Below are 27,149 nucleotides of genomic sequence, written 5' to 3' on the forward strand. Positions count from 1 at the left end.
TCTCCCCGCTCGGTGCCGCCGGGCCGAGCTCCCGCCTTCCCCGGCGTCCTTGGGCCCAGTCGGGGGGGAACTACAACTCCCGGCATGCTCTTAGCCGGGCCCCGCCCGCTCGCGGCTGCGCACGCGCCGTCGGCCCGCGCGAGGAGCCCGGGGGCCCGGCCCCGGCGGTCTCGCGCCGCGGCCGTTGCGGGCCCGCCCCGGTCCGGTGGGTGCTGAGGAGCCAGGGCGGGAGGCGGGAACGGGGCCCGGGGCGGCCGGGGAGAGGAAGTAGAGGGCGCTCCGCCCGTGAGGGGAGGGCACGAACAGCGTGTGCTGGCGAGCTGAGCCGCGGGTCCGCGCTGCCCTCCTCAGCCCCCGCGGCCAGGGAGCATCGGCAGACCTGTCCCAGTGGCCGCACCGGGTCCCCAGGCACCGCTAGTAGGCCCCTTGAATGCCACTAGGAAACCACTAGGCGCTAAGGACTTGAAAACAGTGGGTTCCCTTTCGCATAAACAGCTTTCTCTTTGTGCCTGTCACCCATTGCTAAGCTTGCTTTACTCCTTTCCAGCGTAAGTAGCAGCAGATGCTATTTGACCAGGACTGTCAATTTTTGTGGGGATGTAAAAACAGGATAAAAGCATCTTTCTGCCCAGGTCTTGGTGATATTTACTCTATAATTCTGATGAAAATTGCAGTAGAAGCCTTTTGCTTGCAGGTTCTTTGAGTTTTGTCTCACACGGTAGGAGTGTGATTTGGATATGTTAAGTTTGAGAACACAGCATGTTGTTAGTAAGGAGGTTAGGCTCAGGCTCTGGCCGTCTACCCTGAAGGCGCTGACAGTGTGTAGTCAGAGCACGAGCATGAAAGTAATCACAGAAAAAGCCTCTGAATGCCAAGAAAACTAAGAAAAGTGTATCTATGAGTGTGAATGAAATAAATTAAAGCCTTTTCAGGTCTTTAATTTGTATTTATTTAATTTTTCCCCCTTTATCTCTCCGTGTTTTAAGGAATATGGAGCAGTGAGCTCCCTGCAGTTTCTTGTGGCTCTCATCTATCAGATTTTGACATGATCAAACGTTTGGTGGAAGATGTGCGAGCCAGGCTGCGTTCTGGAGTCACTGTCAACTCACTCGGACACTGTGTTGAGGAGCTTGTCCTCAATAGCATCGATGCCAAAGCAACATGTGTAGCTATCAGGGTGGATTTGGAAGCTTTCAAGATCCAGGTGGTGGACAATGGCTCCGGGATGGGGAAGGAGGACCTAAAAGCTGTTGGAAAGCGCTACTTCACCAGCAAGTGCAGCTCAGTGAGAGACTTGGAGAACCTGACTTTCTATGGCTTCAGAGGAGAGGCTTTGGCAAGTATAGCCAACATGGCCAGTGTAGTGGAAATCTCATCTAAGACCAGCAGGACAGCAAAAACATTTATGAAACTGTTTCACAATGGGCAAGCACTGGAAGTATGTGAAGCTGAGTTGAACAGACCAAGTGGCGGAACTACAGTCACCGTGTGCAATCTGTTCCATCAGTTACCAGTGAGGAGAAAGTGTATGGATCCTGTACTGGAAATTGAGAGAGTGAGACAGAAGGTAGAGGCTGTTTCGCTAATGCATCCTTCTGTTTCTCTTTCTTTAAGAAACGATGTTTCTTGTTCCATGGTGCTTCAGCTCCCTAAGACAAGAGATGTGTACTCTCGGTTTTGTCAAATTTATGGACTGGGCAGATCCCAGAAGTTGCGAGAAATAAATCACAAATCTGGGGGATTTGAGATAAGTGGTTTTATCAGTACTGAGGGACATTACAATAAGAATATGCAGTTCTTGTATGTGAATAGGAGGCTTGTTTTAAAGACAAGACTACATAAACTAATTGATTTTTTATTAAGAAAAGAAAGTGTAATTTGCAAGGCAAAGAGTGTCCCTGCAAGCCGACAGGCTAATTCAAGTCCCGGTCGCCATCGCTGTGGGCCAGAGTTGTATGGGATCTTTATTCTCAATGTAACCTGTGCATACAGTGACTACGATGTGTGCCTGGAACCTGCAAAGACTCTGATTGAGTTCCAGAACTGGGATGTTCTTCTAACTTGCATAGAGGAAGGAGTGAAAATATTTTTGAAACGAGAGCATTTATTTATTGAACCATGTAGTGAGGACATCAGAGAATTTAATGAACACAATGACTTCCGTTTACATAATGCTCCAGTTCTGAAGCCTTCAATTCTTGATGAGAAGAGCATACAGGAAAACTTTAAGAAAGCATGTAATGAAATTGTGGATTCTTATGAAATATGTAGCTTGCAATCAAAAGATGTCAAGAGGAAATCCATTACTGGGAAAAAACGTTCAAGTCTTACAGAGTCAAGTAAAAATGTACAGGAAACTAAAAATGCCCCAGTTCAAAATACTGCTGAATCATCTGATCCATGTAGAAACAATAAAGCAGATATTCCATTGTTAAGCAAAGATGACACAGTTTCTGATTTAATTAAATCAAATACCTCAGAACAGAAGTCAAAATACACTAACAGTTCCCAAAAAGTATCTGATACTTATCTGAAACCTTCAGAACATCTTTGTTCCTCTTTCAGTGGAGGAGCCAGATCAGAAATAAGGGAAATAGATGGTTGTGGTGACCTAGGGGATTGTGCAGAGAATAATATAAAAGATGGGGGCAGCCATCAAGGTCAAGTAATGCAGGAAAGCGATAAGGTTCTTGTCTTAAATAAGGATGTTATTCAGTCACTGCTTGAGAGAGAAGACCCCACTGAAACAGCAGTGGGACCTGAAACTGTCTCTGGAAGTTCATTAATAAGACTGTGTAATGCAAGAAGAAACAGGGGAACAGCTGAAGTGATAGATGATGCCAGAGGAGGGGCTGTTAGTTCAATACCATTAAAGTTGTGCCTTACAAGCCTCATAAAAAGTGTTATGCAAAATCAGTCCCCACATGACTGTGAACAGACAGAAACAAATCTTGCATCAAACACACAGTGTAGGCCAGGCCCTGTCAGTGCCAAGGATATTTTTGACCATAAAGTGAATGTTGTGATTCAGTCTTCAAATGCTAAGGGTATTTCCAGTAATGCTAATAAAGAATATACAACTTCTCTTACCAGAGAAGTATGCAAGACTGATGGTCATGAGAACAAAGCTTTATCACATCGGGTGAGGGATGAGAGAGCTCTGCCTGCTGCTACCAATAAACGACCTTATGAAACATCAAACAGCGCAGAATTGCCACTGGCAACTTCTTCAGGTATTCCTCGCAAGAAAATTGTTATCAAAAACACTACAAGGCAGATAGCTGTGCCAAGATCGCAGCCCTCTAAGAAACTGAGCTTGTCCGCACAGCTGGGATCATTAGAAAAGTTCAGGAGGTATTATGGGAGAGTTAAGTCTACACTGCCAACACCCACATCCGAGCAAAATGAATGTGGTCTCCCAGTTCTTAATTCAGAAACTAACTGTGACTTTTCAAAGGATGGGAATGGCAATCATGATAACTTTGGCAGTTATGAAACTCCACCTGCGGAATATAATGATTCTAATAATATTAGCCAAGGTTTTGGTTCCTTGGAAAAGACTTTATTTTGCAGTGGAGAAATGTCACAGGACAAACGAGCCCTTTGTCAGAGTCCTTTGACATTGTCTGATTACTCTCTGGTCAGTAACAAAACTACAAGTTGTAGAAGATCTCCAGGATCATTATCATCCAAACTGTCCAGAATGAAAACTGATCACAAAGAAGTAGAACAACTTGGTGAACAGTTCCAAACAGACTCAAATAGAAGAAATGTCCATTCTTTTGATTGTGAATCCTCAAATAATAATTTTTTGTATAATGTTTGTCAAACATATAAATCCTCAGTGGAAAAAATGGAGTGTAAGTCCAGCATTTCTAAGGAGGCTGTGTGCTCGCAATCAGATGGTGTGATAGCAGAGGCTGTGAAGAGTCCTGTCAGCTCATCACCACTCAGCAGTATAGAAGGAGAGTACACAGTCTCTTCAGTTTTAGCATTACCTGCTAAAAATGATTGTACTGACATCATCTGTAAAGACAAAAGTACGTTAGGTGAATCCTCAGAACAAAATATGAAAGATACTGAAGTTCCCCATGTGACCTTACAAAGGAACTTGGAATTCTCTGATGACAGCACAAGCACAGGCAATCCCAGGAATGATTCATGTTCTGTCTGGCTCCAAGATTTTGATGCTTTAACCGGTAAGACAGTGTACATCAATAAAGCAACCGGACTCAGCACCTACGGCACTCCTCGTGAAGGATTTCAGACTGCCTGCATTCAAGATATAACAACAATGGCTGTGAATGTTGTTTCAGAGAATGGTAAGAGGGGTGGTGGTTGTAAAAATGGGATGAGGAAAACTGTTCTTCTACATGCATAAAATAATCTTGCTAGCAGTACCTGAGAGCTTTTACTGCATTAGTCACTACCTTATAGCTAATAGCTGCATGGAAAACAAGAAAGTGTTGGGAACTATGGAGACAGTAAAACATTAACAGTAAAGATATTAAAAGATCTTTTAAAATAAAATGATAAAAAGAAATGTCAGCAGCATGACAATTAACTGATAGCTGCCTACTTTTCATGGGCATCATGACATTCTCTGTGATAGCAGTTGCATATAACTGTTGTCACATATAAAATGAGGAACGTACTTCAAAGGAAGTGTACCAGAAAAATACCGTGTTTTTTACCATTTTGTCCTAAACAGTTATGTTTCTAAGAATGTGTAGTCAAAGAGAACCTTATATTAAAATGATCTTTTTTTAAACTGCATACAAAATTTAAAGCAACCCTTGAAAGATGAATAAAAAATCTAACTTCATTGAGAATGTGTAGTCTCTGGTCCATGGATTTTAGAAGGCAGGCTGTTCTTTCACACTTCATAGCAGATGTTGTACAGCGTTGTTGCTGTTTTGATGATGGACCTTTCCACTAGTGAAAGAATCCTGCATTGTATTATTTTTTCAGCGGCACAGTGTTCATGAGTCTTCGCAGATCTGTCTATTGGGTTTTGACTCTATATTCCTGATCTAGTTTATCTGTCTGGTACTGTCTTTGATAATTTTCCCTTCTAGGGATATATCTGTGTTCTCGTTGTTGCTCATTCTGTGTGTAGATAGATTTTATGAGTGAAGATGCAGCCATTCTTGGTGTAGACTTTATTTTCTACTACATAAATTATTTTGAAAAAGTAGTTTGGACTTCCTTCTAGTTATCATGTTAAAAGTTTGTGTAATCAGTTGTCATGGCCTTTGGTTTGTTCCATTTTTGTCTGTTACTTCCTCGTTTGTCACTGGTGCAGTAGGTGTTTCAGTTGTTGAGCTATTCCCCTTTATGTACAATAATTGATGCCAGAAGCTTTTACTATCTATCTAATTATCTGAAGAAAATTTGATGCAAGTTTTTATTAAGCAAAACTACTTGCAAGCACAAATATACACTTTTTGACTAACATTTTAGTTTCTGTGGTATACTAATTTTGTTGCTCACAGTACTCTTTAGTAACCAGTCAAAGCCCTGAGATGCAGAACTTGATCTTCTATCCAAAATGTTGGATAGTGCATTCATGTTTATAGAGATAATACCTCATGTACTCTTATGCTTTCAGATGATGTACTGTCTGTAGGCTTTGAAGACATGTATTGTATTTCATCTTTTTACCTCCCATGGCATGGTTCTTAGCCTTAGCATTGGTGTTACTCTCCGTTGTATCAGTGGTGCCAGTCTTTCTAACTCTGCCAGTTCTTTGGCAACATGTCTGATTTTATTCTTTACTTAGGTTAAGAGCTGGACCTCCCAAATCTTCACAAGGTGTTTGAACTGTGGCTAGATCCTGTAGGTCTTAGGTTTTCAAAGTTCAACAAACACATTCTTTCATATGTTTTTGAAGCAAAGGATGTTTGCTCCTTTCAGCCATAGGAATAAACATAACTGTGTCCTAACACAGCATTCATGTCTCTTAATGTTGAGCACTGTTTTGGACTGCTGTTACGACCCGGGAGCAAAATAATTTCCTCACTTGTATGCTTTCATTTTGGTTTTTAGAGTAGTGTCAGTAACCCCATGGTGTTGACTTAGAATTTCATAGCCTCTAAAAATAGCATCTTGTACACAATTCTAGGGAAGTTACACTGCTTAGCAATAGGTGGAAGTAGGTAAGAATAATCCATACCCTCTTTTTCATGACAGCAGTGGCTGTCTGACATCTTTTCCAGCCACAAGCCACATGCTCAACAGAGATGTTGGATTTTGTAGGCCAAACCCAGGCATCTTCATACTGATTAAACTGATTGCTACAGGAAAATTCATCAAACTTAATTTCACCATTGGATACCTTGTTTAACAATGCATTTGTAGTAGGAAACTATCCTAGCTCAACCTGGTCTTTGTTGTTATGCCAGCTATATTTGCAATTTTTGTTCCTTACATTATGCTGTGTCATTACACTGGAATATCTTCATGATCTAACCGAGGCAAGTGAAAATGAATGCTCAAGTATGGTAATTGTATGGGGTTTGCCTACATGAAGTGTATACCTTACTATCTTCACCACCTTTTTTGATGTTACTTGCCAGAAGAATCAATATTAATAATACCTCTGCCAAGTCTGAAGTCTCACCAGCCTTGGAGCAAGTAAATCCTAACTTTCTGAGCAATATATATCTTGAACAAGGATTTTTCCTTCAAGAAAAAACAGGGAGATGGCTCTTTGTCTATTACATGTATAAAGTACTGGACTTGGGTTGTTACAGATGGTAGATTCTTCTGTGAACTTGAGAGATATTGTTTTTTCATGACAATAGTTATAAAAGTTCTGCCAAAGTCTGAAATAGGCAGCATTCTTCAATTTGCCACAGTTTAGCAGGAGCTACATCAGGCCATTTTGTCCTTTCCTCTGGGTTTTGTGACAATGGGATGCTGAGGTGCTCTCCAGTGCTGGACTGCCCATTTGGATTCTTGAAAGGATTCTCAGTCCCCAGGGTCACTAGTCCTCACTGGAATGGAGCCAACAGTCAGGAGTCTATGGACTGGCCTAAGATTTTATAGAGCCTTTTCACACTGAGCTTATCAGCACACAGCTCGTTTTCTTTGGCATTATCACTCTGCCTCTTTTCCTGAATGCACACCCTTAATTTCTCGGTAGAAAGGAACTTTATTAATTCATTATTATTTCACAAAGAATAGAAGACTGAGTGGTACCAAAGGAAGGGTGAAATGTTTACCAATGTGCTGGAAATCTGAGCCACTTTTCTTAATATTCTTGATAACAATACAAGTTTGTAATATTAAATCATTTCTGGGTGGGTGAGAACATATTGTTGGACTAACTCTGTTACCTCATGTGGGCTCACTGACTTGTAGTTTTCAGTTTTAAAAATTCCTGATAACTGTTTTAAGTATTGCTAGGAATGGTGATAGACTGACAGTTTTGTTGCTCCTTAACAGAGGGAATTCAGCAATGTTTTGATCTCTGATAGACTACTATATGCATCCTTTCTCTTTGGGGAAAACACTTCTGGTTGCACTAATTCTGGAAATAATTATTACAAGTTTAAGGCAGCAGCCAATTTTTAAATACAGTCCTGCAGAAACCATGGTAATATGTTTACATTTCCCAAGGTGTGTATGTCTGATAATTCTCAGCTTTTTACATATGTGTTGTTATTTCTCAATATTAGGTTGCAAAATCTGCATGATACCAAAATTTTCCAGGGCAAAGCACATGCTCCTTTATAAGAATATAATAGATGTATAGCTTTTACTAATTTTGCATGCTGCTTATTATGCAGCAGTAAGTTTATTTCTTTGTTTAGGGTTTCAGTTCAGATGCCATCCCTTTAGAAGTGAGATTGTGCTTCCCTTCCTTCCTAGACCTCAAAAAGAGAAGACACAGACAAGCCAGAATCTGAGAGGTAGGGCCAGCTTTCCAGGACACAGTGTTCTGTGGTAAAAACAAATCAAAAAATTCTCCCAGATGTCCCAACAGGAACCAGAATTACTCAAGGTCTGTTAACAATGGGACTGTGTGAGTCATCTCAGATCTAGAACTGGAAAAAAAATTTTTGGGTTGAAGGCAGGTTAAAGAATACTTATTTACAGGATGAAATACCCAGTTCTTTGTTGAATTATGTCATGAGTTTAAAGAATAATTACCTACTCCCTTCTTTGTACTTATTCCAGCCTTGGAATGTGAAAAATAGCTTCAATCCTCACACTTTTTTTTTTTTTTTTTGCGGTGGAAAGGATGAAATAATCTTTTTGGTATGTAACTTTGTCCAGAGGGAATGGGTAGCTAAACAAGTCTTTCTTTCCCTACCATCCCTCCACCCCTTAGACAGGCCTATTGAATAGTGCTGCAGCATTTTTAGGAGTCAGAAGGATGCACACTGCCCTACCTGGTTAAAGTAAACAGTACAGAAGCCTAGTGCCATGTTCCATTATTTATTTGTACACTCTCCCCTTTTTGTGAAGGAAAAAAAAGACATAATACTTGTGTGAGGTTGAGGTCCCCAGTGAACAGTCTATTGACAGATGGTGGTAGTTCCTCTATTATCTATGTGCTCGTTCCTAGATGCTGAAGGGGAGTCCCTCCAGTCGTTGCTTTTGGAATGGGATAATCCTGTTTTTGTTCCCTGCCCAGAGGTAAGTATTACCTTGCATCTCATGCTGAAGTAGGAATAATTTTAGATTTTTGTTATTTTCTGACATTGGGTCCAAAATTGCAAATATAATGATTGTTGCATATAAGTTATGCAAGGGTATATTACACTATGGACCTGGAAGTTTTGGTTTTTACAGACTGTTTAGATGCAAGTCATTGTTGTGGGTTTATTCAAAGAGAGGCAGGTATCAGGCTAATCTTTCATTTTACATAATTCCAAAACCAAAACATTGTAAACTGTCTTTCCCTCTACAGAGATAGTCATCTCAAAATTAAAAGTTATCGAATGGCAAAATTGTAATATAGTGTCTGTCTGCTTTGTGGACAGAGATAAAATAACCCAGCTTTGAACAGGTCTTAAAAATGTATTTTACCATAGCTGTTTTTAAAGCCTGGCAGGATTACAGCATGTGAGAGGGAAACAATGTTGGAGCTTTTAGAAAAACTTCCTTTGCTGTCATGAGCCAGCATTATCTTTAATCCTCATGTTGTGTGTGTGTAAACATATGTATGTAACCATTTCCACCTGCAAACAATAGGCATGGAGCTGCAAACCACCTGCTGGTGAGTTTCTGGAAGGGAACACTTCTGTTCTGCCTTGCAGTGACGTGTGCTCTGACTCATTCTGGGGTCATGCATCCTTTGTAATACCATCCCCGAGAGCTCACGTAGGCTGATCATTAACTTCAGCTTTTGATAGGTACTTGGAATTAGCTGGATGCATTGAAATTAGCAGGTAATAGCCAGATGGGAAAGATACGCGGGCGTAAAAGCACAGGTATTGCCAGATGGTTTTTTAGTTGCTGTTATTCTTGTATGGAAAGCTGCGTTTGTGAAATGCAGAGTTATTTCTAGTTTTTTGTTAAAACTGGTTCATTGGGAGTATTTGCTCTGTGTGTTTGGGGTTTTTTGCTGCATTATTGAGCCTTTCCTTGACATGGAATCCTGTTTTTACAGATTGCAGTTGATGTGACCAGTGGTCAGGCTGACAGTCTGGCTGTGAAAATTCACAATATCTTGTATCCTTATCGTTTCACCAAAGACATGGTTCATTCAATGCAGGTACAATATAATCTGTTACTTGCTTTCATCCCCGAAATCCTACGCAGCAGATGGGATTTGCTGATGTTTCTACCTGGTAGGAAAGAAATATCCAGGAAAACAGTTCACACTCCTAATTTTCACAAGCACTAACAGAATTCTTGGTCACGTGTGATACCAGCAGACATGTGTGTCATCCATATCCTAGTATCATCTCATGGTTAACCAGCTATCTGCAAGTGACTCTAAAATTGCTTGACTAGTATGATTAGATCAAAATCAAGAGATAGCCCTGTTACTGCTGCTTAGAAACATTATTAACTAAATGATAGTTCAAAGTACAGTTTTTATATTTGTTGTTTAGCATTTTCTTAGTTCATATTTCTATTAAATCTGTGCCCTTATCTTAATTTTTTTACTTACCTTAGAAATTCAATTCCTTAGTAGAGTGATTTCAAAATCAAATCCAAGATTTAGTGGAAAACTTGAAATTTCACCCTAAAATTTATGTCTGCACTTAAAAGTGATTTTTAATAGTGGCATAATAACATCAAGTTTTATTATTTCACTGTTTTTTTTAATCAAATGTTTTGAGTGTTAGCTTAAAAGCTAATGTAAATATAAGTCTTCAGCTTACATATGTGATAGTTTGCTTGGGTAGAAATGCCAGAGTGGATTCTCTTCCTCTCCTGCATCCCAGTGACAAAAGGCCTACAGGTCCAGCTGGCACTACTCTTATGCAGTCAGGTTGCTCACTTTGAGATTGCAGGTTCTGGCTGTGTGAGGCACGGTAATGTTCATCTCCAGAGTGGACAAGGATTCAAATGATTCCCTTACTTATGTTGTGAGTGCATAAATAATAGGAGTAAATAAAGTTACTGTTGTGAACAGCTTCTTTTGTTTCACAAAGCCAAGAGAGGAAAGATGGAGAATGGAAGGTACCATTTGTCTGTTTTCTCATAATAAGAACTGTTCATTAAAACTTACTGAATGTTTCTGTGATTACCTGTATCATGTTTTCCTTTCTATGTTTTTAAGAAGGCAATACTAGAGGAAATTACTACTTCCTATCTCTGAAAAACGAAATACTGCCTTCAGTACCCTATACCAATTTTGAGAATCTCTACAAAAGATTAAAGGCAGAAAATGTTGTATCATGCAACAGGAAAAGAATAAAAAGGATCATTAGTCTTGTATCCCTGCAAAGAAATAGAGTCATCCATTAATTTTTACCTACCAGGTGAACAATGCACATGTTGTGAAACAGAGAATTGAGGGTGAGCTGTCTGTGTAACATTGGGAGAAATTCCTCCATAACACCATATCTGTATATTTGAAATCTAACAATAAGATACTGAAAGCATTGTGCACCTCATCTCAGTATTGCATGTTGCTCTGGTTGATTTCTGATGCTTGAGGGGAAAGTGGAATCAAGTCACAGAGGCAAATTCTACATCAAAAAATGAAGGGAAAAACTGCTTCCTTTCTTCTGCAGATGATTACCAAGTTAAACAAAAGTTGTTTACATTCTCTTTTGCTGATAGCAACAGATCAATTACTCAGAGTCACTGTGCACAGCTTTCATTCCCAGCTCAAGGAGGTTTCTACATGGCCATTTCATTCACCTTAGAACAGTTAGTACTCATGCCCTTATTATTATCTTTGAAAAAGTTTATCCAGATTTTTAAAAATATATTTTGAAACTTTCTCTTAGATCCAGACGAAACTGTTTCATGACCATTTAATGGTCATTTGACCTTCTGCCAATATTACCTTTTAGCTTAAATAATGTCTGCTTTTTCCATATTTAGTTCCCCACTGTATTGATAAAGAATAACTATCTAGCTTCTTGGTCCAGTTTTGCTAGGCCTTTTGGGTTAGGAAAGATGTGGCTTCCAGTCCTCTAGTCATCATACTAGCTATTTGTTGGTCTTGATCCATTTTTATTGTTGTTTCTTTTGTTTGCCTTCATTTTAAAAATAATCGTACTGCCCTATAATGAGTTTTATGAGTATCTTACAGGTTCTTCAGCAAGTGGACAATAAATTTATCGCTTGTTTAATTAACACTAGGAACGGAATGGAAAAAAAGGCAGGTAAGACTGGTTAATAGCATGAAGTTGAGGTGGCTGTCAAGTGGACTGCAGAGGGAGCACTGTCCTATTTGTAATCTCTTCTTGCCTTGGGCTGATATTGTTAGTAGAGGAAAACCTTAGTCTTTGCTTGAAATTTCTTGGATCTTCTTTATCTTTATTTTGGACATTGTTGAGTGTTCCTACCGCCTTCAGATTAATGTTATAAAAATAGATGTACTCAAATTGCTAATATCTTTCAGTCTCTGTTCACAGTGTCTGGACATATTCATTGTTGAAGCTTTCTGAAGCTGTACAAAAAAGGCATTCAAAATCAGTAGGTTTTGTAACATTTTAAAAGACAGTGTCAAGCAGAACAGTTTATAGGTGATCTCAGCTCTATTCTGAAGTTAGATGAACATGTCAATAGACAAGAGTTTCTGACTCAATTTAGTTACCTAATTTAACCACCATTTTGGAGCACTGAATTTCTGTTCTGTGGTAACTTTATGTTCTGCCAACACAGCCTCCTCTTCACTTTGTTTCTGTGAAACAAGCTGTTACTTATCTTCTAAATGTGGCCTCTGGGAAGTGGTTATTCTTTCTGACCCCTGCAGTTGTCTGGTACAAAGTTGCCTATTTCTCATCTGTTGTGGTACATTTTTAGATGGAAACCTCTTGATTTTGGTGGACCAACATGCAGCTCATGAACGGATCCGCTTGGAGCAGCTGATTGCAGGTGAGGATTCAGGTGGTCTAAGAAACAGATCATCAGTGCACAGAAAAGTACAAATGAGCTCTCTGGGATGTACAGAACCAATAGGATATCTATCCATTTAACATCTTTATCCTGATCCCTAGAAGAGTGCAGACATTCAGTATCTGTAGCAATCATAATATTGGCAGCTGAAAATTCTTACAGCCTTTCCAAAAATAAAAGATATGCTCCCTACCCACAGAACTATTGAACTAAAATAGTCCTGACATAATGAAAGAGCAGGAAGACTGATAGGAAAAACAATGAAGAGGAAATAAAACAACATCAATAAGTTTGTGTGGTTATACTGTGAAGAATAAGACATGGGATGCTGAATAAAGACTCTAGTTCATTTGGTTCCTTTTTAGCTAAATACTGTGCTTAAAGCCTAAAATTTCCACAGTCTGACTGTTTGCAAAGGGATAATAGTCTTCTGTGTAAGCTCATTAGCCATTGGTTTCAGTGTTAAAAAGCACAATAGCCATCCATCAAGCACTTAAAAATCATTGACCTTCTCTTACATCAACAAACACTGCGCAGTTCCTGCCGAGTGTTCCAGGAACTCTGCTCCTTTTGGTCAGGTACTGAAAAAAGGTAAAGACTGAAGGGAGAAATGCTTAATGAATAGTATTTTAACTCCATTTATATCTGACTTTCTGTGGAAAAATTGTTCTCTCTGAGTAGAACCAAATATATCAGTAGGTTGTTTTGCTATTTAGGGTGACTCTTTTTTGGAACTGGTGGGAAAAAACAAAGTGGCATTAACCAACCCTTCCCCAGAGACTGGATGTCTGGTTTGTGACATTCCCAGTCCTCCACAAGTTTCAAGAGAAGGCATTCTGTGGTCGTTTTTTAATCCAAGCAGGGGATTACATGCCAAACCAGAGGGTCATTAAGGGTAATGCCTCCGTAAATATTTTAAGAGGGTTACTTCTAAATGTTTCATTCACAGATTCCTATGAGAAGGAAGCTGCAGCATGTGGCAAGAAGAAAATACTGTCATCCTCCATCTCTCCCCCTTTGGAGATTGAAGTTACTGAAGAACAAAGAAGATTTCTACGGTTAGTAGTGACAAATAGCTCTCAATTTTGGGGGATGGCTCTGTTGATCAGTAAGATACCTATATATTGTGACCATGAAACTCAGGAGAAAAATTGTTGATTCTTTCCTGAGCAGAGCCCAGTTGGCTCTGTCTGTACTGAGGGAAACAGATACACTTCTTAGGCACATTCTTACAACATCTCAAGACAAAACCCTGGGGTGTGCCATTTTTGTGCCTTTGCAATGTGCTCTGATTTCCCTGGGAAAGTAAACCTTCATGTGTGGGCCAGAAGACTGCCAAAGCAGCTTCCAACAGTTCCTCCTGTCTGGGGCTCAGGACCTGGGAGTGCACAAAGGACTGCAGTGCCCAGACTGTCAACCTAGGTACTGACTTTACAGACACTTTTTGAGAAGAGGAGGATGGGGTATGGAAAGTCTGTATTGTGAATCCTTCAAAAACACATTCCTTTTTCCTAGGTGACTGCCAAGAGTAACTAATGAACACTGTTTCCCAGATGTTTCAGAATGGTGACCTAGCTACAATTAGGATATTTAACTTTTGTTCTTCAAGAGTTTAGATACAGATTTCTTGTTGGACTATTGCAGACCTATTGGACACTCATCAAACTTTCTTTCCCCCCACATCCCTGTCTGTCGCCTGCCACATTCATTTTTGAGGTTTTTTAGTGAATTGTTCTGAATTTTTAGATGAAGTTCTGTCAGTATTACTTCATTACTGTTCTTTTTTCTTTTTTGTGATTCCTGTGGCAAGCTCAGCAGCTGCTGATTCAGTCCTTATTAAGATTGTTGCCTAGTACAGGGATACACTTGCTTAGTGTTGTTCATATTTCAGTAATATTTGGATTTTTTTTGTTCCCACCTCTCAATGATGTTGTTGCTAACATCACAATATTTGTAATGCCTCTTGTTCAACTTTGATTTATTTTTGCTCTCATCTATGAATGTCTTTCATTTCTAATAGATCTACTTTAGAGAATGGACGGCTAAAATTGAATACAATATTCCAAGTGGGAGAATCCCATTGATTTGTACAGTAGCTTTGCAGCTGTGCCCATGTTTTCTGTTTATTATATCCACACCTGATATTTTGTCTCCTTTTTTGTCTGCTGCTGCTTGCATAAGCTGCTTCTATGTGGATGGTCAAGGCAAAGAAACAGAGTAATGGAGGTTATTTTTTTAATTTCTGTTGTTTATGTAGAAGCCAGCCAAAAGTAGAAATAGATTAAATTACTTCTGATAATTTGTATTTATTTGTCTTTAGGTGGAGTAAATTCTGGTTTTCTGTCCATTTTTCATTCATCCTACTGATTTCTAATCTATTTTTCTTCTATTTTTCTACTTGTTTTAAATTCTGATTGAGTTCAACTTTGTCTCTATCTAGTCTCAGCTGACCGAAATAATTTTGTGCTTTCTACAAATTTGCTTGCTTGACCATGCTTCTTCTTTTCCACATCATTAATAAACAATCATGAAGATACAGATCAGGACTCATGTTGAACACTGACCATCTGTTGCCAGCACACCTTGCTTCCGTAGTCTCTAAATCATAATAGATGTTCCTTCTCTATCCATGACAACCTTTTGCATTTCCTCTTTTATCTACTTTTAAGTGGTGACATGACTTTTTGAAAGAGCTAATAAATTATGAGAGCTACTATTTTCATCAGGTAAATCACAAACATTCTACAGAACTGAGTAAGGAAGTAACTCAAAAAGTAATGATAGTCTCACAGAGCAATGGCCAAGGGATGAATTAAAAGTATTATGTGAAAATCTAAATTCTATTGTTATTGTTACTCTCAGACTGTGACTGTATTCTGTGGTAAAGTTTGGTGTAATACAATAAAATAACTTGTCTAAAAGACCTTTCACTTCAGCTATCCTTGCAATTTAATTGTTCAGCTGGACTTCTGGTTCACCTGCAGCTTTGGTTCTGTTATTTATCTACTAGGCATTGTAGTAATGCATTGTTCTGTTGACTCTCTTGAACTTCCTTCTTTATTTTTTCTTTTAATAATAATTTAAAAAAATAGAAAAGGCCAGTTGATTTCAATAGCTGCTTGGATTTTGTAATTTCATTCACAATAGGCTTTTTGTCTTTCTTTCTGTATAGCCTGCTGAAGGCTATACATGTCTTCTTTTTTTTAAAATAGAATTTCACAAGCCATGTTCATATGGAGGCTAATAATTGTACTATTCTCCTTATTGATTTAGGAAGTTTAGATTTGCTTCTTTCTATTTTTTGCTCAAAGAATTTCTTTTCTAGAACTAACCTTTACCACCTTTGTTTTAAGTGAATACTCCCTGAATTAATAAAGTATATATTGTTACAGTTGTTTTCATTTTGGAGATAAGCTCTCATCTGTCTGTGAAGTCTCATTTTTGTGTGTATTTTTCCATCCACAGGCTGACATATGTCATAATTAACTAGAGGTTGTTCTTTCCTGTATTCTCTTTGCTTAACAGGATATAAAGTTCATTAAACCATCCTAAATTTCTTAAAATATTTTTTCCATTTTAAGAATTTGCTAATATGTGTTAATTGAAATCACAGTTCTTTTAGATTAGACTTAAAATAGTCTTAATGCTGTGTAATTTCAATATTTGGAATGTTTGTATGTTGAACCAGACATCTTCAGAAAAGGCAGATTTATAGATTTAGAAATAAAGCCTCTCATCATATAACACAGGAACTCTTAGATCTTGTAGTTGTGGAACATGAAAAATGCACGGTTATTGGAGTGAAAAAACCATGTCTGAATGTAAGCTGAAAAGGCAAAATTACTTGGAATTTCATGAGGCATGGATTTTGAGATGGGAAACTGTTACAGGAAGTGATATGAGAAACCATGTATGTGGACAGAAATACAGAAATGTTTACATGTACTGTGGAGTCATAGATACAGTGGTTGATGTCTTATTTCTGTTGGGTTTTTTTCCTCAGATGCTGCTACAAAAATTTGGAGGACTTGGGTCTTGAATTATCATTTCCTGAGACAAACAACTCCTTGATTCTTGTGAGGAAAGTGCCAATGTGTTTTATAGAAAGAGAAGCCAACGAATTACGACGGAAAAGACAACCTATCACTAAAAGCATTGTGGAGGTCAGCTGTGCATATGGTGAAGTTATGATAGTGGGTCTTGTTCTGTATTCATGGCCCAGGGTATGACAGGTTCTCTGTTATGAAGGAGACACATGTGGCAAATGTGAATGCCGTCCCTTTTAGTAGCTAAATAGTCCCCAAACTGAAATCACTGAACTATAACTGAAATGATAGAAGACTGTTTCAGATTCGGACTAGAGGAGAAGCTAAGAAAAACTGTATATAGCAAAGATATTTTAACAGTTTAGTGCACATGGATGCTTGAATAAACAGTAAATGCTTGAAGGAACAGAAAAAATATTAAATGAAGGAACAGTAAAATGAATAAGTCATAACAAATAATATTTATGTATCAGTAACATTAAAGTTGCTTCCATGAAATCTCTACATGGTCAGTAGGGCTTTCTAAAAACCACTGTTTCAGATGTTCTGCAGTTTCAGGGAGAAATTTCTGAAGTGATTACTTGCAGTGGGAGGTCAGGACTTCCACCTAGATCTTCCACACTGTGGTCAGTGTACTACAAACTGTATGACTTTTTCTTATTCTGGCAGTCCACAGTAAATTATACACAGATGTAAACAAAGTAGGGTAGGAGGATGGAAGGGAAAAATAGCAACTGATGACATTACCTTTTTTCTTCTAGGAGCTTATTCAAGAACAAGTTGAGGTGAGTTGCTGTCTACTTCTAGAGTTGACTGGAACATCCAATGCTTACTGCGTGAATCAAAGGGAGCCTGCTGAGCTTCAAATGAGAGTGGACTAAATAATCCCCTAGCTTTTCCTCATTTTTAGTTTCGTTTGTGTTACAGTTCTTTTTTCTCATATTAAATGGAAAGTAACATGGTGTTCCTTTACTGCCTTTAGCTATTGCAGACCACAAGAGGAGGAGCACGAGGGACACTGCCTCTGACGTTTCTGAAGGTGTTAGCTTCCCAGGCCTGTCATGGTAGGGAAACTGTACTTTTCGTTCATTCTGTCTCTTTTTGGCTTTTTTTCCCCCCCCCCAAACCTTTGTATCTACGCATCATCCTCCCTGGGGCAGTGTTTGGATGTGTTTGCAGCTATTGTAGGGTTAAAGACTATTTCTTAGGGATGAGGAGGTAATGCTCATGGACAGCACTAAGGGATAAGCAATACTCCCCCAGTTTATTCATGTATGGGCCTAACATACTTCCCAGCCTTCAAGTGAAACACACAGTTCTGAGATGCATTCATCTGTGTGTGCTCTAAACCATTCAAATAACAGCTCTATGATGGGCCAAGGGGGAAGGTGCTAGAATCTGCTTGAAATCATGCAGGAAAGAACACTTAGCCACTGTTTCCAAATTTTTAATTTATTTTAAGTATCCCAAGTGGTAGTTTAAGTGTGCCTATAACTTTTCAAGTACTTTTGGAAGGAGTGTGGTAAAAATTTACATCTCAGGGAACTGTTGCTTTCCAGCACCTGGCAATGAGCAGGCCTTCTTGGTCTTGACTGCAGTAGCTCCAGCATCTTGTTGCAATTCCTGTGCCATATACAGTATCAACAAGATCACACTGAAAGGGCAAATGTGAACCAGAAGTATCTGTTTTCTCAACAGTGTCTCAGTTTTCAATTGGCAGTCAATAGGTTTTGGGTTTTTGTGTCTAAAAAAGTCTCAAGGCTGAAAGCATATTGCAGATGGTCTTTCGCATCTGTGAAGGCTGAAGTTTGCAAACACCTCTGGAATAACTCCCCAATATTCTGCTTGAATTTCCTCTGGACGCCTTTAAGTGCTCACTTGTGAGAATGGACTCAGTGGCAGGGCTAGCACTTGGTTTCAGAAGTGATACCTGTCCCTCGCAGCCACGGAGAGCCACTCAAGCCTCTTGATTTGTGAACTGTTTCCAATTTCAGCCGTTTCCAATTTCAGTAACACACACACACAAAAAGCCCATTTGCCTCTTGCAACATTACCTGGAATGCCAAAATGTAATAATCTTACCGTCCATCCGACTTGGACTATGTTAAAGTTTAAGCCATGAGAAGCTGATCTCCTTATACAGCAGACTCTTTAACTGAGCCAAGCCTCAAGTCTGCCACACTGCAGGCTCTGGGTTGCCTTTGCAGCCTCTCAGCTAATCTCGGGCAAAGTTTTCACTGAAAACCACATCTGTAGAAGGAAGTGGAGTCCTCTTTGGCAGCAGGGGCAAGAATGTGTCTCTCTTTTTCAGGAGCTATTAAGTTTAATGAGCATTTGACTTTGGAGGAGAGCTGCAGGCTTATTGAAGCTTTGTCATCTTGTAAGCTACCCTTCCAGTGTGCTCATGGAAGACCTTCAATGCTGCCTCTTGCAGACATAGACCATCTACAGCAGGAAAAACAGGTACTGTGTGGGACACACCTCTGCTAATCCGTGCTCTGGGTTATCAGAGGCGTATCATGTATGTGTGCTAGAACTAAGATCATCCCGTTTGAAACCACCACCACTGGCCTTATATTACTTGACTTGTTACATATTGTTATCAATAAAATGAAACTTCAGGACAAAAGCCATCTGTCCTGTAAATACTTTAGCAAGGATCTTACCATATAGTATTTGAATAGTCACACTGACTTGAATAGTGTCCTTAAGGTTAAGCATACATTTAAAGTGCTTGCAGTTTTGAAGTGTAAAATTTGGAAAACATGGAAATTCTGAAATTCTGCTAGTGGCAAAGATGCTAATTAAACTAATGCTTACTTTTCCAAAGTTTAAGGTACTATAAAATGGGGATAAAGCACAGGAATAGCAACATTTATTAGAAAAATCATAGAATGGTTTGGGTTGAAAGGGACCTCAAAGATCATCTTGTTGCCATGACTATGAACACCTTCCACTAAATAAGGTTACATTCAAATTATATTTAAATTAGGTTACATTTAAATTTAAAACAAAATCATTATTCCTCCCTTTTGCTATTACTGTACTTTATTGTTATTAAATTGGATTCTGTTGAAAGTCAGGTGGGACTTTGAATTAGATATTAACTTAGGAATGACTGTATTAAGGCAAAGAGTATGAAAACACTGAAACTTATTTACTTAGTTATGACTTGTGCTTAATTTTTCTCCCTCCAGCCTAAACCTAATTTGACTAGACTTAGGAAGATGGCAAGAGCATGGCAGCTATTTGGAAAAAAAAAAGAACCTATTTAAAAAAAAGTTTAAAGTGCAACCACTAGAAGCATTGGTATGATCCATGATCCTGTGGTTAGACTACCCTGTGTGGAGCCAAGTTCTGAGCCACTGCAGTCACCAAAGCTCTCCTCTGACTACTGACCGAAGAAGCAGAGACCAGCCAGGAGAACATGGCAGGATGAGCCCACCCTTGGAGCCTGGAGAAGCATCTTCAACATTAAGGAATAGCACTGGAAGTCTGGGCGCTATGTCAGTGCTGCACTGCTGGGTATAAGGAGTTGCAGCCACTTGCAGCTACTGAAGCAAAGCACTTCTTTTCTGCAAGCACAGCATAATTCTGCATAATAGAGATGAGAATTTTAATTAGTGTATTTTATAGTACTTTGAAAATTGGAAGGTATTTCTTAATAAAGTTCACACTCAACTCACTCCTTGGGCTGTGGTTGGAATGAGGATCGACCAGCTTCATAGTATATATAGGCCAACTTAGACTCAAGAAACACTTAACTTGGCAATGAATGACACACAGAGCTGCCTTTTCCAACTCCTTGCAGTTTGTGTTCTTGAGTGAGAGATTCTAAATCCCCACCTAGCCCCACAGAAATAACTGAATAGCTAAATATCCATTTTGAAGACAACTGTTGATAGGTTCCTACTCCTACCACATTTACATGTGAAAGCACACTGTAAAGCCAGCTACTGCATCATGCAGTGAGTGCAGGCAACTGACTACACTGGTAAAACTCCTGCTAGTTAAATAAACATAACGACTGCATATGGAAAATGTGCTTAACAGTGAGATCACTGTAAACAGCCTTTATTGCAGCATACTTTGAAGTAACAGCTTAGCTGCCCCAGAGTTGCACATATGCCTTACTATTTCAAAATCAAAGTGTGTTAGCAGCTCCACATGGTCTCTGACACAGCATGTGATATAAACCTGTACAAGAACTCGGCCTTCTTATGCTTTTGGGTAGAAAAGACATTGCTGAGCAAATTCCCACTGGCTCCCCACAGCAACTTGTCTTTGCAACATATACTTTAATTAGCTGTTGTATCTCTCTAAAGAGAAAGATAAAAGAGTCTGAACAGTGATGTGCTTCACAGTATTAGAGTTCATAGTCATCGGGATGGTAGAGCTCGCTCATCAGGCGGTAGATGTAGGAAGGTGCGTTACCCCCAATGTTAGAAATGAAGAGAGTAATGAGCTCCGGAGGGACGTAGTCAAACACTGGGCAGTGAACATTGATTTTTGCCAGGATCTCCCCTGTAAAGTGAATAGCAGCAATATCAGTCAAAGCAACTCAGAGTACAGTTAATCTTTTGCACACCTTCTGGAGTACCTAAACAAACTGGATATGCACATGCCACCCTGAAGTCAGTACCTGAACATCCTGAATACTTTCCAACTTCTTCGCTGATGTCATCAAATTACAGCTATACAGCAATCTTCAATGAATGGCAATACTCTGTTTCTGGTCATTTTTGCTGGTAGAAACCCCAGATCCCCTCTGATGTAGACTGTAGTAGACTGACTAACTGCCAAAAAACCCTACCAATATGTAAGACAAGAATCCTGATACTGCCAAAGTTATTATTTAAAGAAATGCTCAGAAGGACAAAACTAAAATCTGCTGCCAAGCCTGCTGTCTTGCTTTTTTGTCACATAGAAATGGGGCTTTGAAAGAGACTTTGCTAACTGAAAATGGGCTTGGCCACTGATGCCTTTCTAAAGATGGTGCTTGTGAGAAGCGCATGGCAGAGACACTGATGTTTCAATGGCTGTATCATGTTACAAAGTTTCAAGGAGTTACAGGAAAGAATGGAAGCTGCCCTTGGTGTTGGGCATCTGCCCTGTCCCACAGGAAACTGCTGCCTACCTGGCATCATTATCACCATCCTATAATAAAACAGTTTCAAAGAAGAAGCAAAACTGCCAAGACAGTGTTCAAAATAAATACTTTTTCTCTACTTAACGTAATATACAGTTATAAAACTGAATGGTTCACAGCACTCTTTTCTGTCAAAGACAGTAAAAAAGGATTTTCTGTCTTGGGTTATAACATGGTCTGATGTTTAATTTTTTGTATGAGTTACAAATGAGTTACAAAAAAAAAAAAAAAAAAGCCTGAACCAGCTTGACCAGATGTATAAAGAATAACCAGTACCTTCTGTGAATGGCAGCACTTCCTGTGGTGACACAAACTTGTGGAATGAATCTTCTTCATTAGGGAACTAAATGAGAAAGAGGACAGGAAGATCAGGAAAAAAGCCCTACCTGTTTATCCTTGTGAAAACAGATCCTGGCACTGGAAGGAATTAATGCAGAGGAAGATGACTTGCCAGGTGATAATAACTCTGTTTACAAAAACTACATAGTGCTTGTGTCTACAACCTCTCTAACATTTACGGGTAGAAGGTTTTCCTCAAAGCTTTCAGAGCCTTCTATGATGTGGCTGCCCTTACCAAAGCCTAGTGAACTGGAGGAGTGACTTCCTCAGTCTGCAACTTCACACTGACAATATTAAAAAAGTACTGAGTGTAAGAAAGAGTCTCATTCTACATTCTCTGCCTTTCAACACTAATGGTATAAACTGAAATCTGTCATGGTTGAAGAAAAATAAGTGTGGCAATGCCAGTCTCATCAGTCTAGGCAGTGGTCTACATCCTGATATCCAATGTACTACTTTGCAGAGGTGCTTCAGAGAGATCCTGAGGTGTGCCACATTTGGGTAAGGATCTCCTCTCTGAAGTAACAGTGCTAGATGGGGGAGATGGCTCATTTACTGACCTTGCCTTGGGACAGATGGTGTTCTCCACCCTAAGCTCCTACAAGCAAAAGCCCCTGCAGGTGCAGTCCTGAAGAGCTGCTGTACTTACCTGTGGTGAAAGCTTGAACATGGGGGCACACACGATGAGTGGAGTGGAGTGGTGTTTAGCTGCCAGTGCCAGAGTGTGAGTCCCACTCACAGCAATCAGGGCGCCATTGGCCAGGATTGTCTTTGTACCAATGATGACCTTAAAAGGGCAAATCAGAATTGGATAGCATGTTCCACAGCAAACTGGGGAAGAAACACTTCCTGGCTCAGACCCTGACAGATGAGCTGGAGGAAGACTGTGTCAGTAGAGCCAGCCAGCAGCTGGAGTTCTAGGGCAGCTGAATGCCTGATCTGTTTCATCTGGCACTGGCTCTGCACTGAGACGTTCCTCACTAACAAGAGCATGACTCCAGCCCAGAGAACTTCAGAAGAAATGTATGTTCTACTGCAGGGAGCACCAAGCAGAAACTGGGCTGTGGTCCCTTTTCTACAAACCTACAAAGTGAGCTTTGTATGAGTAACTTGACTACTCACTGCAAAAATTCCCTTGCGTTATGCTTGAGGGAGTAATATAAAGCAGCTCAAAATATATAGATAAGAACTAATGTGGCTGCATTTTAATATGTTACAAGTACTTTTTTTTCTCCCCATTTTGGGGTGCCAGGTTTTCATCTCTAAAAATACAGAACATGTCTGTTTAACAAGACAAATCTTAATTATTCCCTTCAACAGTCATCTTCTGTTTCAGGCAAAGGGGTGTTTCTTCCCTTTAGAAATGCTGCTTTTTATTCCATCTCCTTTGAAAACTGAGGCTAATCCTTTGAGGCTCTCTTGTAAGTGTAGCCACTAAGCCAGAAAAACCTGTCACCATTCAGTCAGTCATCATACTGACTTGGAGCTCCTACTGAATCCCCACCCCAGCAGTGAACAGGGACAATTACAATTCTGAGTCTTCAGTGAAGAGACACATCCATCACTGCTGGGACTTGCAGCTGATTTGAGAGGCCTAAGCACCTAATCTGCCATGAAATCCCTCCCCCCAATGGAGCCCTCCTTACCTTGTTGACTCGAGACATGACAGCAAAAATAGCTGCATCACTCATGACAGTAGTTTCAATACCCTCTTTAGACAGTCGGACAGCCATTTCATGACCCTAAAAAGAGGAAGAATCCAATTGGTTCCCTGTGACATAGCTCCTGCAGTATAACTGTAAAGGTATCAGCACTCAATTCTTGTCTGAACTGCAAAAATACCAAGTGATGAAACCTGAACAACTCAAGGCCCTTCAACTCAAGGATGCTGGGGTAGGAAAATGAGCTATCTCCAATCTCTCAACTGCAGAGGAATTTCCATAATGTTCACCTTGATTCCAGACACAAGACTTCAGTAAGAACATGTGGGACATAGGGTCCAGCCAGCCTGGGCCTTACCTGGCAGAAGGGCGCACACTCTGCCACGATGACCTGGAACTTGCGCTTGCGAGCAGCTTCCTTCAGGAAGGCCTCGACCGTGCGCGAGTAGCCAATGGTCATGATCACCTCATTGGAGTGGATGTGCTCCAGGGCCTGCATTGCAATGTTATCAGTCGTGCCCTCTGGAACACAAGCAACACGTGGGTGTAGAGGCAGCCAGCAAAAGCAACACTTGTGCTGCTAGGACTGTCCCACAAGAGATTTTTCACTAAAGCAATGTTATTAGCACTGGTAGAGCAGGAGCAGTGTTTCTATCCATTCTTTTTGCCAGTGGAGTGGAACCAAGAAGCTGGCCCTTGAATGCCCCATGCTCCCTAGCTATACCCTCATTATATATAACAACAGCTGTACTGAAAACTCCATTGTGAGGGGAGTGGATTGTGTCAGCACTGCTCCAGATAAACATGAGACCCACAAAACTTCAACATTTTTGTAGTTCAATAGTGGGGCAACTTGGGCCTCAGAAGGTGGGTCGGGTGCCTGATTTGTCACAAGAATCACAGAAAAAGAAAATTGTATCACGGTTCTTTGTGACAAGGGTCAGGTTATATGTGCACAGGGATTTTACATTCTTCCCAGGACTCAAGACTTCCCAGAAGACCAAGAGCATAGCCTACAGCCCCCCATATTGCTCCTTCCACAATCTACCTATCTCCCCATAAGCCAAAGAGGACTTAAAACTAATTCATGGGAGCAGCAGGGCTTCAGTCCCTTGGTTCCTTCAGATTAAGCCTCCCAGATCCTTATTGTTTTATTTCACATAGAGAAGGGGGAAGCATCAGTCCCATCCCATAAGAATTTTCACTCAGGTGCAATTCAGACCCATCCGTACCTAGCTCAATTAGCATCTCATTAATAGCTTCAATAACATTAGCTCTGAGGGAGGGATAAGGGGTTCTGAAATCTTCGCTCAGTCCTCCAGAAGTCAGGAGTTTGTGCAGGGATTCTTGCTGGTCACTTTCCTCACTGCGCCCGTGAAGCCTGTGGAGAGAAGTGGCCTCTTTAGCCTCAGGAAAGAGCACAGGGCCACAGCCAGGCTGAGCTGGCACACCTGGATGTGAAGAGACAGGAAGGAAAACCACCCACAGGAGGCACACCATGCCACACCAAAGAGTCTCCATAGCTGTCTTGGCAGAAAAACCTCCAAATCTCTGCCAGAAAGTGCCTTCTTAAGACATGTGCAAACACTGCTGTCCACAGACAAGGAGCAGGCTCAAGTCTACTGCTCCAGTGGGATGGACCCCCCTAGGTACAGAGAGAGAGAACAACCCAAGGCCAGGGCACAGACTTGTCATGCACTCACAACACATACACCAAGGGGTTTCTGAAGAAGAAATGTGACCACCTACAGTGGAAACAACAGGGTTTCCTTTGGCGTTAAACTCCCTGAATCCCTCTCTAGGAGAAGTGGGAAAAGGGGGTGATGGAAGCTTAAAGAGTTTTACAGAAGCAGCTTAAAAGAGCAGTTCTGGGTTTTCAGAGAGATACAGGGAGCAAGCGGGCGCTTTACCGGCCATATTCCTCACGAATGACCTTCAGTACCCGTCGCACCATGTTGCCCACTGTTGTCTCCGACGGCTGAGCTGCTATCATCCTCTGGCCCTCTGTCCGGATCAGATCCATGAGCTCCCCTAAAAGAGGGGAGGGCCTTGGTTAGCGCTGCCCAGAGCAAGCCCATGTGAGCATCAAACCAGTGCACCCCCTCAATATCCCAGGCCTAGCAGCTGCTCCAGCACAAGGACCACAGCACCAAGAAACACCAGGAAGGGGCAAGGAGAGAGCCCTCACGAAGCAGCCGGTTCCACTGGTGGGTTTTGTAGTCTGAAACGTTTGGACACAACACAGACCTAAGAGAAGGCCAACAGCAGTGCATTTGGCCTTTCCTTTGAAAGAGGAAACGGCGTGCTGCTGGAAAGGCCCGTGCGCGGACTGCCGCCGCGGAGGGGAGAGCACGGCTGGAGCAGGGCAGCTCCGCAGGTACCGCGGCCGTGCGCACGGCAGGCCCGGGAAGGGCTCCGCCGCGCCAGGGCAGCCACTGCGAACGCGCTGGGCGCTGACAGCGAGGCCCCAGCGCCAGCGGCGCCGCCTCGGGCCCGCCCCGGCTCTGCGGATCCCTCCGCGCCCGACAGCCGCGACCGGGGCGCAGCCGCCCTCCCGCGGCTCACCCCGCCACCGCCTCGCTCCCGGAGCTGGGGAGCCGCAATCGCCCAGGGAAAGCTCTGCGTCCGCCCGCCGCCGCCCGGCCCTCACCGGCCCGGCTCCATCGCCCGTGCCCGACGATCTTCCGCAGTAGCGAGAGCGTCTGCCGCGCCGTGTCCTCGGAGCGCGGCCGCTCCCCACCGCGCCGCAGCCGCGCGGCGAAGGCCTCGATCTGCTCAGAGAGCTCCGAGCCGCGCTCCGCGGCGCCCGGCATGGCGGCAGCACTTCCGCTTCCTCCGCCCTCCCGCCGTTCCATTGGCGGAGATCGCGGAGCTGTGCCCGCCCCCCGGCGGCGGCTCGGCCAATGAGAGGCGCGTCCGGCGGTGGGCGGTGCCGCGGCCGGAGATGGGCGGTGCCTGGGGTGGTGGGAGCGCGCCCGGGCGGCTCTGCTCTGCTCGGCAGCGCGCACGGGCGGGTTCGCTTTGGAGCGCGCACGGAAGAGTTTGGTTTGGAGCGCGCCGTGCCGGCCTCTGAAGGGCCAAATCAAACGGGCTGGGAAAGGCGCAGTTCCTGGCAGCCCAATTGTTCTTGCTGGCAGAGCCAGAACCGGCCCTGGATAAGGCAGGAATGTAGCTCCTTTGTGTCTAGTTCCTGGAGCCATGGAATAATTCTCATTGCTGTACTGCTTTACTCTATCGCTCTGGTCTGTGTCCTGTGGTTTCAGATTAGGAAATAAAAGCGAACAGGTTTATGCTGGAAGCTTTCAGTGATTGCTTCATGGCGAGGCCAGTAGGGCCTTGGATGTTCATGACATCTTCTTTGCATTTGTCTGGTTAGCTTAGGACTCACCCTACAGCCAGCTCCTGTTCAAGGGCTGC

At 41.7% G+C, this 27,149-nt stretch overlaps 2 protein-coding genes across 4 annotated transcripts; one reads left to right on the forward strand and one right to left on the reverse strand.

Annotated features, from left to right (window-relative positions):
• The first annotated feature begins 85 nt into the window (after positions 1–85).
• On the forward strand, positions 86–20,268 carry MLH3 (mutL homolog 3). Of its 3 annotated transcripts, none has more exons than XM_071426788.1 (13): positions 86–205; positions 987–4,322; positions 7,818–7,916; positions 8,576–8,646; positions 9,623–9,727; positions 11,729–11,801; positions 12,445–12,516; positions 13,487–13,595; positions 16,541–16,700; positions 17,345–17,368; positions 17,566–17,647; positions 18,895–19,046; positions 19,781–20,268. In XM_071426788.1, the coding sequence occupies exons 2-13, from the start codon at positions 1,046–1,048 to the stop codon at positions 19,856–19,858; spliced, it is 4,302 nt and encodes a 1,433-aa protein (XP_071282889.1). In that variant the 5' UTR covers positions 86–205; positions 987–1,045; the 3' UTR covers positions 19,859–20,268. The 3 variants fall into 3 exon arrangements, with proteins under 3 accessions (XP_071282889.1, XP_071282890.1, XP_071282891.1); XM_071426790.1 differs by lacking the exon at positions 86–205 and adding an exon at positions 262–471; XM_071426789.1 differs by lacking the exon at positions 7,818–7,916.
• Positions 20,269–20,615: 347 nt separating this feature from the next.
• On the reverse strand, positions 20,616–26,581 carry EIF2B2 (eukaryotic translation initiation factor 2B subunit beta). Its single transcript, XM_071426795.1, has 8 exons — positions 26,383–26,581; positions 25,643–25,763; positions 24,965–25,113; positions 24,091–24,254; positions 23,718–23,813; positions 22,721–22,858; positions 22,009–22,075; positions 20,616–21,107 (listed from the first exon to the last, which is right to left on the reverse strand). The coding sequence occupies exons 1-8, from the start codon at positions 26,543–26,545 to the stop codon at positions 20,950–20,952; spliced, it is 1,056 nt and encodes a 351-aa protein (XP_071282896.1). The 5' UTR covers positions 26,546–26,581; the 3' UTR covers positions 20,616–20,949.
• Between the last annotated feature and the right edge of the window lie 568 nt (positions 26,582–27,149).

This window comes from Agelaius tricolor, unplaced genomic scaffold, assembly GCF_023055355.1.
Source record: "Agelaius tricolor isolate 1412-34295 unplaced genomic scaffold, bAgeTri1.0.p SCAF_5, whole genome shotgun sequence".
NCBI classification, from domain to species: Eukaryota; Metazoa; Chordata; class Aves; order Passeriformes; family Icteridae; genus Agelaius; species Agelaius tricolor.